We start from the raw sequence: 13,715 nt of genomic DNA on the forward strand, positions 1-13,715 counted from the left end.
TGGCGGCGGCGTTGGTGGTGGTGTTGGTGGTGGTCGTGGTGCTGGTGGTGGTGTTGGTGGTGCTGTTGGTGGAGGTTGTGGCGGTGGTGTTAGTGTTGGTGGTGGTGGTGGTGGAGGAGGTAATTATGTTGGTAGTGGTGAGGGTATTTTTGTCCAAAAAAAATAAAAAGGACGATTTTAATACGAAAAAAAACATTAAGGACGACTTTAATGGCAAAATAACAAGAGGGACGAATTCGATTCTGGCACTAGACTTAAGGGACCAAAATCGTACTTACCCCCAAAATTAACTATCAATATTAAATATATATTAAAATATAAATATACATTGAAATTAAATTAAACCACACATATTATACACAAATATATTGGTGGCTGATTTTAGTATACGAATAATATTTTTAATTCACTAAATAATCTAGCTGGACACCTGTCACTTAAGCTGTGTTTGTTATAGGGACACAAAGATGCAAAATTATATTTAACAAACAAAAACATTGTATGCAGAGATACTGAATTAATATATTTTGTATTCACAAAAGACACAGAGACACTAAGAGACAACTTATTATTTATTTTTTTTATTATTTTTGTTAATTTTTTATAATTATATTTTTCTTCCCAAATTTTTTGAATGAAAAAAATGAAATAATTATCCAAATAGAAAATCTAAAATATATGCAAACTCATGAGTAAAAAAAAAAAAGCACATGCAGACGTTTTTATTTTACATATTTTGTTTTCACTGGTTTTTGGTCTTTTAATGTGGACCTTACCCTCCTACTTTTCTCAGACCATGATGCTCTAAATTCAGACTAAAAATCTTCCGCAAATGGACTTTAGAAACTCTTCTCAACTATGGGCTGACATTACACTAGACCCAATTAATTTGGGCCTAACGAGCCGAAGTTTAAAAAGAATGAAAAAAAGGAAAGCACCCTCAAGAATTATAATTCAGACAAAAAACCGAAAAAAGAAAACAGAGTAAGAAATAGTAAAGAACGCTTTCACGTCCGAAAAAAAAAAAAGGAACGCTTTTATGCTCTCTGTTGTTTTTGCTTTTCTTCTCTCAAATGTTTTTCAGTGAAGACGTCAACAAGGAAAAAAATTCCCTACAGAAAACCATAAAAATTGGATTGAGGAATTTTAGTTCTTCGGAAGGATTAGGGTTTTTTTTTTCCTCAGGTGGGAACAATGTCGATTGCAGGGCAACTGAACGTGAACGAATCCCATTCTTGGGGATCCAGAAGTGTGGATTGCTTCGAGAAGTTGGAGCAAATTGGCGAGGGCACATACGGGTTAGTTTCACTTTCATTCCTTTTAATCTTTCGGCAATCAGAATCTTTTTTTTTTAAAAAAAAAAGGAATAAAAATTCCCCCTTTTTTTTGGAGTGTGTATGAAATTTGTGGATTCAGTGGTAATTACTTGCACCACTTTACCAAGAACTCTTGAGTTTTGGGTCGCCGATGCTTCCCTGGAGAATCGTGGCACTTTCCTCTATCGAGAGGACGATGGTATTTGACACGAGATTGAGCTGCCGGAGCCATAATTCTTCAAGTGCTTAGAGTAGTGTTTGTGTGCTAGTATGCTGATTATTTATCTGTGTTACCATTATTGGAATGTTAATGTGTAGTACTAAAGCTTAGTTGTAACTTTTCAGTAATTGTTGTTAGGCATTTTGTATAAGCATAATTGTAATTGGTTTGATTGATTTTTGTAAGTTTTAAAGTTTTTAAATCATGATTTGTATGAAAAGGCTCTTTTTCTTTTCCCTTTCCGAAATTTGTTATTGAGATAGTTGAAATGTGTAACATTTCTACTTTCAGATGAAGATTATTTACTTGTTAACTTACCATAAAATCCGTTGCTAATATTATCATAAGGTAATTGATCTTTGCTTCCATATATTATACTTGCAGTCAAGTTTACATGGCTAAAGAGATCAAAACTGGTGAAATTGATGCTCTGAAGAAAATTCGAATGGACAATGAGAGAGAAGGGGTATTTCTATATTTAATTTGTTGTTTATTATGTTATAGGTGCATAACATTCTATATTGGTACTTCCTTTCACTTGTGACTTACTAGCTTTGTATCTTCTCTAACAAACTCATACATGCAATTCTGTATTATGAATTTATCGTCTGACTTGTATTGTAAATTTTGCCATGGCAGTTTCCTATAACTGCTATACGAGAAATCAAAATTCTTAAGAAACTACACCATGAAAATGTGATCAAGCTAAAAGAAATTGTCACTTCTCCAGGTACTGTTTTAAAGAACTATTCACTCGAGTAAAGATTGTTTTGTTTTGATCTAACATTGTCTGTTTCTTCTTTCAGGCCCTGAGAAAGATGAACAAGGGAGGCCAGGCAAGGTATTCACTCTCATGTCATGTTATTAGCCAATTACTTTATTTACAACCATAAAGTTGCGCATAATCTGCTATATAGTTTTGTTTGTAAGAATATATTTATCAACTTCTTTTGGATATCCTTAGTTTATCTATTTAGTAAATTAATTCATCTGCTATTCATATTTGTTTTGGCCTTTTGGGGGCTACAGATGGTAACAAATATAAAGGGGGCGTCTATATGGTCTTCGAATACATGGACCATGATTTGACTGGTCTTGCTGACTGTCCTGGGATGAGATTCACAGTTCCCCAAATTAAGGTATTGCTGTTAATACGAGTGTTACTTTATACTGTTAAAATTGTTTATTTCATGTTTCCTGAGTTACTTTTCCTTCTGAAGTGTTACATGAGACAGCTGTTGACGGGGCTTCATTATTGTCATGTAAATCAAGTACTTCATCGAGATATTAAAGGTCTGTGTGTGGCCAAAGTTTCGTCTTTAGATCTAGTTGAATATGTCATATCCCATTTGATGTATTATGTTCTGTTGCAGGCTCAAATCTCCTTATGGACAATGAAGGAAATCTGAAGCTTGCAGATTTCGGACTGGCATGGTCATTTTCTAATGATCACAATGCAAATCTTACAAACCGTGTCATTACATTATGGTACAAGTAAATGTTGTGACCTGTCAATGTTTTCATGAGAGTTCAGTGGGGAAGAGGGGGTTGGACTCTTGAGATTGACTGGTACGTATATGGATTTTGTCATTGTAAATTTAGAACCTGAGTTGCTGCTAGGGACAACAAAGTATGGGCCAGCTGTAGATATGTGGTCTGTTGGGTGCTTTTTTGCCGAACTTCTTCATGGGAAGCCTATCTTTCCTGGAAAAGATGAGATTAGCGATATTCTGTGTATGATATATGAGTGGATTAGAGGGGCATTGGATCACTAATGTGAAATTGTTACAGGGAAGATATGATCTTATATTGTATATCTTCACGGCAACAATTTCTTTGTATAGCTTAGATGTAATGTATGTTTCCTTTGTAATTATTGCAGCCTGAACAACTAAATAAAATATTTGAGCTGTGTGGAGCACCGGATGAGGTGAACTGGCCTGGGGTTTCCAAGACTCCTTGGTATAATCAATTTAAACCAACAAGGCCAATGAAAAGACGTTTGAGGGAAGTTTTCAGACAGTAAGTAGATAACACGAGTTTCACTGATGAGTATATACTTATTATTTTTTGAGTTGTGATCTGGTAGTGTATAATGTTTGCTCATGTTAGTCTAACTATTTCTTTTCTTTTAATTAATTAGCTATAATTTTTTTGACTTGAGATTCAGAAATTAAAATCATGTTTTATGTTTAGGACAATATTATGGTGAAATTGAAGCTAAGATTGTGTCATTCACATAACAAACATCTTTTGAGTTGTTAATGTTTCCTTTAACTTCTTTTCAAAATCTTTATTTTTGTTGTTTGTCTGTTGTTGCATCCAGTAAGCTTATATCTACTTTCAATTTATTTTTTTAGAAACATTTAGGAGGATGAGAAGAAACAACTAAGCTTTCCATGCATTATTTGCAAGGTGCTGCCGTTTTCAAAATCTTTCCTACATGTACCTATTGATTTTTAATTAAGTACCCCCTTACATTGATCATTCATTGCCAACAATGTTTCTTTTCCTGGCATTTTTCTTTTGTTCAATGAAAAATTCAGAATCAATTCAAGAATAAGGAAGTTTATTAGAGTGCACAAAGTGAGTTAAATAAACACTTTTATGAGAAAATTGTCACTTTATATAAGATTAAATTTTTTCTCTTAATATCTTGGTGTAATTTTTTTTCCGTAATGATTTGATCTTGTGAATTGTGAGTATTCTTCTATTGATTCTTTAAAATTTTTACATCATACTTTGTCTCACTTTTTTTATTTGTTTATTTTTATTCTTCCCTCCTATTTTTGCATTTCTCTTAAATTTCATTTTTTATTTTTACCAAATTCTCTTTGGTATAAGCTTTTACTACTATTAGCAGCATTTGGATTCTCAAAACAGTTTTTGGTTCAGTATGATTCTCAAAAGTTAATGTTGTACTAGAGTTTGTTGTAAATACTCTTCAACTCTGGTTTCACCAATTTCTTTCTCTCATATCAATTTGTTTATTTGATAATTTATTGGATAAATCTTACTCTTATATGATTTTTTTCGTTTAGCTGGAGTTGTGAATTTGTGGAGGAGACTTTGTGTCCTAGATGCACAATAGATTTACTGGCACTATTCTAAAAGGTATGGTCCTTTTTACCTATTCTCTTTGGATACTACATTATTGATTGTGTCCTCTTATTTATTGTTTCCTAATTTCCTTGCACATATCTCAGAATTTTCAATTATGTTTAAATAATGAGTCTTTGTTTATGGTCATTGTTTTGGCTCTGATAACCTCAACTATTTTTTGTGACAGCCATTATGTCATGCTTATAATTCTACTGTTAATAACCATCTTTTTGCCTTGTGGGTTAAATCTTTTGTTTATTGCTAATATAATCAAAGTTACTAAAGTTTATTATGATGTCAAAAGATAATTTGAGCCTCTCATTATATAGGTGTTAAACGATTGATTCAAAGTTGCCAGAGAACTTTATTAGTATTTCAATCAGCATATTAATCTGTTTTTGGAAATTGAATATTATTTTAGACACTTCTAAATTTTTAGATAGTTATTTTTTTTTTACTGGTGAAGACATTGATGATTGCCTATGTTATCAAGCTCTGAATAGTTTAAAAATATGCTTCTTTAAAGATCAATTTTATAAGCTGATCAAATATGCAGATTTTTTTCGATTTCTTTTGGTTTCATGATAAAGGGAAGAAAAAATACACGAAATTTTGATTTGGGATTATTCTTTTGTACCATAACTTTATTTTTATCACAGATGTGGTGATGTATAATTTTGTATTGTAACCAATATTTTGGAAAACATCTCTTTTTTGTGATAAATAATCTATTTCAGGGATCACTACTATGCAAAAAGAAAAAGTGTATAAATACATCTATTATAACATGAACTGTTGGAAGATTGTTTCTACTTTTTTGGTTTGTCTTATACTTTGAAGTTCAAGTCATGTATTTATATTTATTTAGCTATCTTTTTATATCTAGAAATGGGATATAGATGTGTTCTTTAATCTTATTAAAGAGCTTGGGACAACGGCATTAAAAATCTGTTGAGAAGGTGAAAATTTTGACCATTTCGAAAAGAAATTTTTTGTATTTCCATATGGTTTTTCTCACTATAGGCAGAATTTTTTGTTTCCAAAGGCTATTAAATTTTGATTCTTTATGTATTACTTATTTCTATTCATTTGAAGTTTACTAATCATATTTTGGATTTTGTTACTGTTCTGAATAATTGGTGTTTAATTAATTTTCTACATCTTATTTGATCCTTACTTTTGTTTAACATGTGATCCGTGATTGAGTTGTTGAACATTTTAAGGGGGTGGTTTATTGGTAGCCACCGAAAGAAGCCATTGAATAAGGTGCACAAACTTGTGTGGAACCTTCTATTAATTGCTATAATGATTATGATGGTCTTCCTGAACTTCAAGCAGCATTAATGCAAAAGGTAAACAACAACGTTTTAGACTCAATCTTCTTTTTACAACATATAAATGTGTGTTAATTTATGTGTGATATCCATGTATTGAGTTATTCTTCTTCTTTTTCTAGGATTTCTTTGATTTTGTTTCAAATAAATATGAATTCAACTTTTTTTAATAGTGACTTGTTAGTAAAAAAATTTGAAATCTTTTTTTAAGTGTTAATTTTTTATTGATATAACTGCGTATTTGTGTAATTTAAAAATATATTTTTAGATTAAAAATCTCGGATTAGATATAGGCTGCTAGGAGGTGTAACCTATATACTATTTTGATGATAATTTTTTGGCCTTCCATTATTTTTTTACCGTTGTTTTAATTCCTTTTAAAGAAACTACATAACAATGCATATCTAATTATTTTCTTATTCTTTTTATTTTTGTTTTTGTTTTCTTTATTTCTTAATTTATTTTTTTTAATAATCTTAAGTGAATAATTGTTTATAATGTGCTAATGAGGATTAAAAAGAGAATAGTTGAGAAATCAGTCTCTACTAGGATAATAAGATTCTAAATAAATTGTCTATATCTACTTTTTCTAAAAGAGATCACCTTGGCATATTTTTCATTGGGAATATACTCTATCTTGCATTAAATATAAAAAATATGTTGTACGCTTATTAAAATTATAATATTTAAACTAATACTAGATGTACTCATTGTATGCACTTTCTTTTCCTTCCTTTTGGTCTTCTATCTCTCTTTCTTCCTTTCTGTTTCTCTTTTCTTCTGCTATCTTGAGAATTGTAATTTTTTCTTATCTTCATATTCTGTCCCTGTTATCTTATGTGGAATTTTTGCTATATCTCTCTGAGGTGACACTATTAGGTTATGGTTTAAAGGGAGCTGTTTTGATTTACGTGCTATTTTTCACCCCCTCTTTGCTATATTTCTCTCCTGCCATTAGGTTAGGGGGTATAGGGTTCCAACTTCTAAGTCTGTCCTACTGATTCTTTGATCGGATAGTGGTATTCTTTGATCGGATAGTGGTGGCCATAAAGATCTTGGATTAGATATGGGACGTTAATAAACAAAGAAATAGAAGAGAAATAGAAAAAGAAGAAAGAGAAATAGAAGACCAAAAGAAAGGAAGAGGAAGGGCATATAATGAGCACATTTAGTATTAGTTTAAATATTTTAATTTTAATAGGCGTACAACATATTTTTAATATTTAATGCAAGATAGAGCATATTCCCAATGAAAAATATGTCAAGGTGATCTCTTTTAGAAAAAGTAGATATAGACAATTTATTTAGAATCTTATTATCCCAGTAGAGACTGATTTCTCAACTATTCTCTTTTTAATCCTCATTAGCACATTATAAACAATTATTCACTTAAGATTAGTAAAAAAAAAAATATATATATATATATATATAAAGAAAATAAAAATAAAACAAAACTACAAAGAATAAGAAAATAATTAGGTATGAATTGTTACTTAATTTCTTTAAAAGGAATTGAAACAACAGTTACAAAATCATGGAAGGCTAAAAAATTGTTTTAAATTATCATCAAAATAATTTATAGGTTACCCCTATTAACGTCCCATATCTAATCCAAGATCTTTATGGCCACCACTATCCGATCAAAGAATACCACTATCCGATCAAAGAATCAGTAGGACAGACTCGGAAGTTGGAATCCTATACCCTAACCTAATGGCAGGAGAGAAATATAGCAAAGAGGGGTGAAAAATAGCACGTAAATCAAAACAGCTCCTTTTAAACCATAACCTAATAGTGTCACCTCAGAGAGATATAGCAAAAATTCCACATAAGATAACAGAGACAGAATATGAAGATAAGAAAAAATTACAATTCTCAAGAAAGCAGAAGAAGAGCAAACAAAAAAAGAGAAGAGAAACATAAAGGAAGAAAGAGAGATAGAAGACCAAAAGGAAGGAAAAGAAAGTGCATACAATGAGTACATCTAGTATTAGTTTAAATATTATAATTTTAATAAGCGTACAACATATTTTTTATATTTAATCCAAGATAGAGTATATTCCCAATGAAAAATATGTCAAGGTGATCTCTTTTAGAAAAAGTAGATATAGACAATTTATTTAGAATCTTATTATCCCAGTAGAGACTGATTTCTCAACTATTCTCTTTTTAATCCTCATTAGCACATTATAAACAATTATTCACTTAAAATTATTAAAAAAAATAAATTAAGAAATAAAGAAAACAAAAACAAATATAAAAAGAATAAGAAAATAATTTGATATGCATTGTTATGTAGTTTCTTTAAAAGGAATTGAAACAACGGTAAAAAAAATAATGGAAGGCCAAAAAATTATCATCAAAATAGTATATAGGTTACTCCTCCTAACAGCCTATATCTAATCCGAAATTTTTAATCTAAAAATATATTTTTAAATTACACAAATACAGGTTACACCTCCTAACAGCCTATATCTAATCCGAAATTTTTAATCTAAAAATATATTTTTAAATTACACAAATACGCAGTTATATCAATAAAAAATTAACACTTAAAAAAAGATTTCAAATTTTTTTACTAATAGGTCACTATTAAAAAAAGTTGAATTCATATTTATTTGAAACAAAATCAAAGAAATCCTAAAAAGAGAAGAAGAATAACTCAATACATGGATATCACACATAAATTAACACACATTTATATGTTGTAAAAAGAAGATTGAGTCTAAAACGTTGTTGTTTACCTTTTGCATTAATGCTGCTTGAAGTTCAGGAAGACCATCATAATCATTATAGCAATTAATAGAAGGTTCCACACAAGTTTGTGCACCTTATTCAATGGCTTCTTTCGGTGGCTACCAATAAACCACCCCCTTAAAATGTTCAACAACTCAATCACGGATCACATGTTAAACAAAAGTAAGGATCAAATAAGATGTAGAAAATTAATTAAACACCAATTATTCAGAACAGTAACAAAATCCAAAATATGATTAGTAAACTTCAAATGAATAGAAATAAGTAATACATAAAGAATCAAAATTTAATAGCCTTTGGAAACAAAAAATTCTGCCTATAGTGAGAAAAACCATATGGAAATACAAAAAATTTCTTTTCGAAATGGTCAAAATTTTCACCTTCTCAACAGATTTTTAATGCCGTTGTCCCAAGCTCTTTAATAAGATTAAAGAACACATCTATATCCCATTTCTAGATATAAAAAGATAGCTAAATAAATATAAATACATGACTTGAACTTCAAAGTATAAGACAAACCAAAAAAGTAGAAACAACCAACAGTTCATGTTATAATAGATGTATTTATACACTTTTTCTTTTTGCATAGTAGTGATCCCTGAAATAGATTATTTATCACAAAAAAGAGATGTTTTCCAAAATATTGGTTACAATACAAAATTATACATCACCACATCTGTGATAAAAATAAAGTTATGGTACAAAAGAAGAATCCCAAATCAAAATTTCGTGTATTTTTTCTTCCCTTTATCATGAAACCAAAAGAAATCGAAAAAAATCTGCATATTTGATCAGCTTATAAAATTGATCTTTAAAGAAGCATATTTTTAAACTATTCAGAGCTTGATAACATAGGCAATCATCAATGTCTTCACCAGTAAAAAAAAATAACTATCTAAAAATTTAGAAGTGTCTAAAATAATATTCAATTTCCAAAAACAGATTAATATGCTGATTGAAATACTAATAAAGTTCTCTGGCAACTTTGAATCAATCGTTTAACACCTATATAATGAGAGGCTCAAATTATCTTTTGACATCATAATAAACTTTAGTAACTTTGATTATATTAGCAATAAACAAAAGATTTAACCCACAAGGCAAAAGATGGTTATTAACAGTAGAATTATAAGCATGACATAATGGCTGTCACAAAAAATAGTTGAGGTTATCAGAGCCAAAACAATGACCATAAACAAAGACTCATTATTTAAACATAATTGAAAATTCTGTGATATGTGCAAGGAAATTAGGAAACATGCCAGTAAATCTATTATGCATCTAGGACACAAATTCACAACTCCAGCTAAACGAAAAAAATCATATAAGAGCAAGATTTATCCAATAAATTATCAAATAAACAAATTGATATGAGAGAAAGAAATTGGTGAAACCAGAGTTGAAGAGTATTTACAACAAACTCTAGTACAACATTAACTTTTGAGAATCATACTGAACCAAAAACTGTTTTGAGAATCCAAATGCTGCTAATAGTAGTAAAAGCTTATACCAAAGAGAATTTGGTAAAAATAAAAAATGAAATTTAAGAGAAATGCAAAAATAGGAGGGAAGAATAAAAATAAACAAATAAAAAAAGTGAGACAAAGTATGATGTAAAAATTTTAAAGAATCAATAGAAGAATACTCACAATTCACAAGATCAAATCATTACGAAAAAAAAAAATTACACCAAGATATTAAGAGAAAAAATTTAATCTTATATAAAGTGACAATTTTCTCATAAAAGTGTTTATTTAACTCACTTTGTGCACTCTAATAAACTTCCTTATTCTTGAATTGATTCTGAATTTTTCATTGAACAAAAGAAAAATGTCAGGAAAAGAAACATTGTTGGCAATGAATGATCAATGTAAGGGGGTACTTAATTAAAAATCAATAGGTACATGTAGGAAAGATTTTGAAAACGGCAGCACCTTGCAAATAATGCATGGAAAGCTTAGTTGTTTCTTCTCATCCTCCTAAATGTTTCTAAAAAAATAAATTGAAAGTAGATATAAGCTTACTGGATGCAACAATAGACAAACAACAAAAATAAAGATTTTGAAAAAAGTTAAAGGAAACATTAACAACTCAAAAGATGTTTGTTATGTGAATGACACAATCTTAGCTTCAATTTCACCATAATATTGTCCTAAACATAAAACATGATTTTAATTTCTGAATCTCAAGTCAAAAAAACTATAGCTAATTAATTAAAAGAAAAGAAATAGTTAGACTAACATGAGCAAACATTATACACTACCAGATCACAACTCAAAAAATAATAAGAGTTAGAAAAATAAGAAAAGTAGAACGGCAACATTTTACCTCACTCCACTAATAAGCCTCTTTAGCAGTACCATAAACCTACATGGGAAGTCGGGGCTCCAATTAATTTCGCTGTTGCAAGAAAATGTCTCTGAAAACCAAGAACAACTGCTGGATCTTGGACTCGGAGAGCTGAATCTCCTGTCGGGGTGTTCCATCCTTAGAGAGCGAGACCAAGAGCAGCACTTTGGGATCAGTGTAATCGGACCCCAATATAAAAGAACAAAAGAAATAGAAAACAATTAGTTCATGTATATTTACTCAAAGCACATCGAGTAAAATATTAAGAAAACACAAAGGATCAATAAGCATAACCATATGCCAAAAGAATTGCAACTAAAATAATAGTATATCCATATAGATTTAAAAGAAGATGGAAAGGAACCTATAAAACAAATTAATGGTAACAATGACAGTAACCAAAAATTACACGCTCAACACGTCACAGATGGAAAAACACTCAACCTAACCCAAAGATTCTCATCAAGTCAGTTCAGATTTAAAAAATATTATTTCTTCTCTTTTTTTCAAACGAAGCAACAAGGCATTTTTAAGATAAAATCCTTAAGCAAAGCAAAGCTAAAGTCATTTATCCACAACATAATGATACAGATCTGTCATGACATCAATTTTTTCTTTCTTAGGTTACGATAACGACACAGATTTGAATAGATCACATAAACAGCTAAAATCAAGACCTCTGACAAACCCCATTATTAGAATTCGAAAGGGAGATACCGAACAATGTCTCCAAAATAATAAGAGTTATTGAATATCAGTGAATAATTTATTGGAAATATAAGTTCAAGAGAAGTCATGTGAAAATTCAAATCAATATTTTAAAACATGTTGAAAACACATTGAAAAATATAACAGTGAAGTCACTCTCAAAATTAAAAGAATATAAAATCACAAATAGGAAAAAATAAAATCAATAAGACAATAACCCATCAATAAAATGCCAGTTTAAAAAGGACAGGAAAAAGACCGAAACAAAAAGGGTTGCAAGAACGAAAGCAGTACAGTTAGGGATTGCGAGAGGTTAGAGTTCCACAAACCTAAATGGAAAGTTGGAGGTACAATCAATTTCGCTGTTACAATAAAACATCTCTGATAACCGAGAAGAACTGCTGGATCTTGGACTCTGAGAGGTGAACCTCCCTGTCGGGATACCCACAAACTCAGTCAATAATTTATTGAAAATATAAGCTGTAGAGAAGTTATACGAAAATTAAAATCAAGAATTTAAAACACAATGAGAATACATTGAAAAATATGATAGTAAATATCTCTCTCAATTTGGATGTTGCAAAAAAGTGTACCTGGAACATAATCATATATTAAAAATGATTGCAACGAAAATAACACTAAATTCACATAGATTTAGAACACAAAGAAAAGCCACCCATAAATCAAATGGATAATAACAGTGACACGAACCCAAAATTACACTGTTAACACGTCACAGACAACAAAACAGTAAATTTAATCCAAAATTTCTCGTCAAATCAGTTCGGAATTCAAGAACATTAATCTTCGTTTTTTTAACGCAACCAGCAATATATTTTTATTTTTTAGAAAAAAATCCTTAAGCAAAGCAAAGCTAAAGTCAATTATACACAAGGTAATGACATAGATCTATCATGACATCAATTTCCTTTATCTCACGTTATGATAATGATACACATGAACTAAGAGATCACACAGACAGTTAAAATCCAAGACTTTTACCAAACTCCATGATCAACAATCAAAACGTAGATACCGACACATGTGAAAGTAAACTTTCAAAATTTACCAACATCTCAAGAAAAAATAACTTAACCTTCTGCAGATTTTCTGGACCCATAATTGCGATGCAGCCTCAGATCAGAATCCACCAGGGTGTGCAATTGATCTCTTATAAATCATCATATACCAACAGATCACAGTATAAATAACAGTGCATTAATATTTATTTGAAATATTATCAAAGAAATCCTAAAAAACACGATAATGATCCATCCGGTATCTAACCTGAGGGGTAGTGCCCGACAGAAAACGGGGATGGAACTCCGTAACCTTCGACTTTGGTAGGGGTGTGCAAAAAAACTGATTTCACTTAATTGAAACTGAACTGAAACCATAGTTTGTATGAAAAATCAGTTTATTAAAAACCAGTTTTTATGGTTCAGTTTAGTTTTAAACCAAATTAAAACTGGTTTTATTTAAATTCCAAAATTAATTTTACATACTCTTTTTTTCTCTTTCTCCATTCATTCTCTCTCTCTCTCTCTCTCTCTCCTCTTTCTCCCCCTTCTCCCCCTTCTCTCCCTTCTCTCTCTCTCTCTCCATCTCCCTTCCCATCACTCTCTCTCTTTCCTTTCCCCCTCTCCCTCTTCCTCCCCCTTCCTTCTCCTCTCTCTTCCTCTCTCTCTCCTCTCCCTCCTCTCTCTCCCCTCCCCTCTTTCCTCTCTCTCTCTCTCTCTCACCCCCTTCCTCTTTCTCCCTCTCCCTCCTTTTCCTCTCTCTCTCTCTCTCTCTCTCCCTCTCTCCTTCCCCCTTCCTTCTTCTCTCTCCTCCCCTCTCTCTCTCCTCTCCCTCCTTTCTCTCTCTCCCTCTCCTTTTTCTTCCTCTCTCTCTTCTTCTCCTCTCTCTTCCCTTTCTTCCTCCTCTCCC

The 13,715-nt window shown here is 30.9% G+C and overlaps 1 protein-coding gene across 2 annotated transcripts in view; it reads left to right on the forward strand.

Moving 5' to 3' along the window:
- LOC107609312 (cyclin-dependent kinase C-2-like) overlaps window positions 1,021–13,715 on the forward strand; it is a 16,934-nt gene continuing 4,239 nt past the window's right edge. Inside the window, exons 1-10 of one of the 2 annotated variants that reach the window (XM_016311223.2) lie at window positions 1,021–1,298; window positions 1,921–2,002; window positions 2,176–2,266; window positions 2,343–2,372; window positions 2,566–2,675; window positions 2,757–2,829; window positions 2,910–3,030; window positions 3,137–3,254; window positions 3,419–3,558; window positions 11,087–12,762. In XM_016311223.2, the coding sequence (XP_016166709.1) occupies window positions 1,195–1,298; window positions 1,921–2,002; window positions 2,176–2,266; window positions 2,343–2,372; window positions 2,566–2,675; window positions 2,757–2,829; window positions 2,910–3,030; window positions 3,137–3,254; window positions 3,419–3,558; window positions 11,087–11,303 (1,086 nt within the window). In that variant the 5' untranslated portion in view covers window positions 1,021–1,194 and the 3' untranslated portion in view covers window positions 11,304–12,762. Of the gene's footprint in view, window positions 1,299–1,920; window positions 2,003–2,175; window positions 2,267–2,342; window positions 2,373–2,565; window positions 2,676–2,756; window positions 2,830–2,909; window positions 3,106–3,136; window positions 3,255–3,418; window positions 3,559–4,577; window positions 4,651–11,086; window positions 12,763–13,715 lie in introns of those variants that run through there. The other variant, XR_002351039.1, reaches the window with a different exon arrangement.

Source organism: Arachis ipaensis, chromosome B07 (assembly GCF_000816755.2).
Source record: "Arachis ipaensis cultivar K30076 chromosome B07, Araip1.1, whole genome shotgun sequence".
Taxonomy (NCBI): Eukaryota; Viridiplantae; Streptophyta; class Magnoliopsida; order Fabales; family Fabaceae; genus Arachis; species Arachis ipaensis.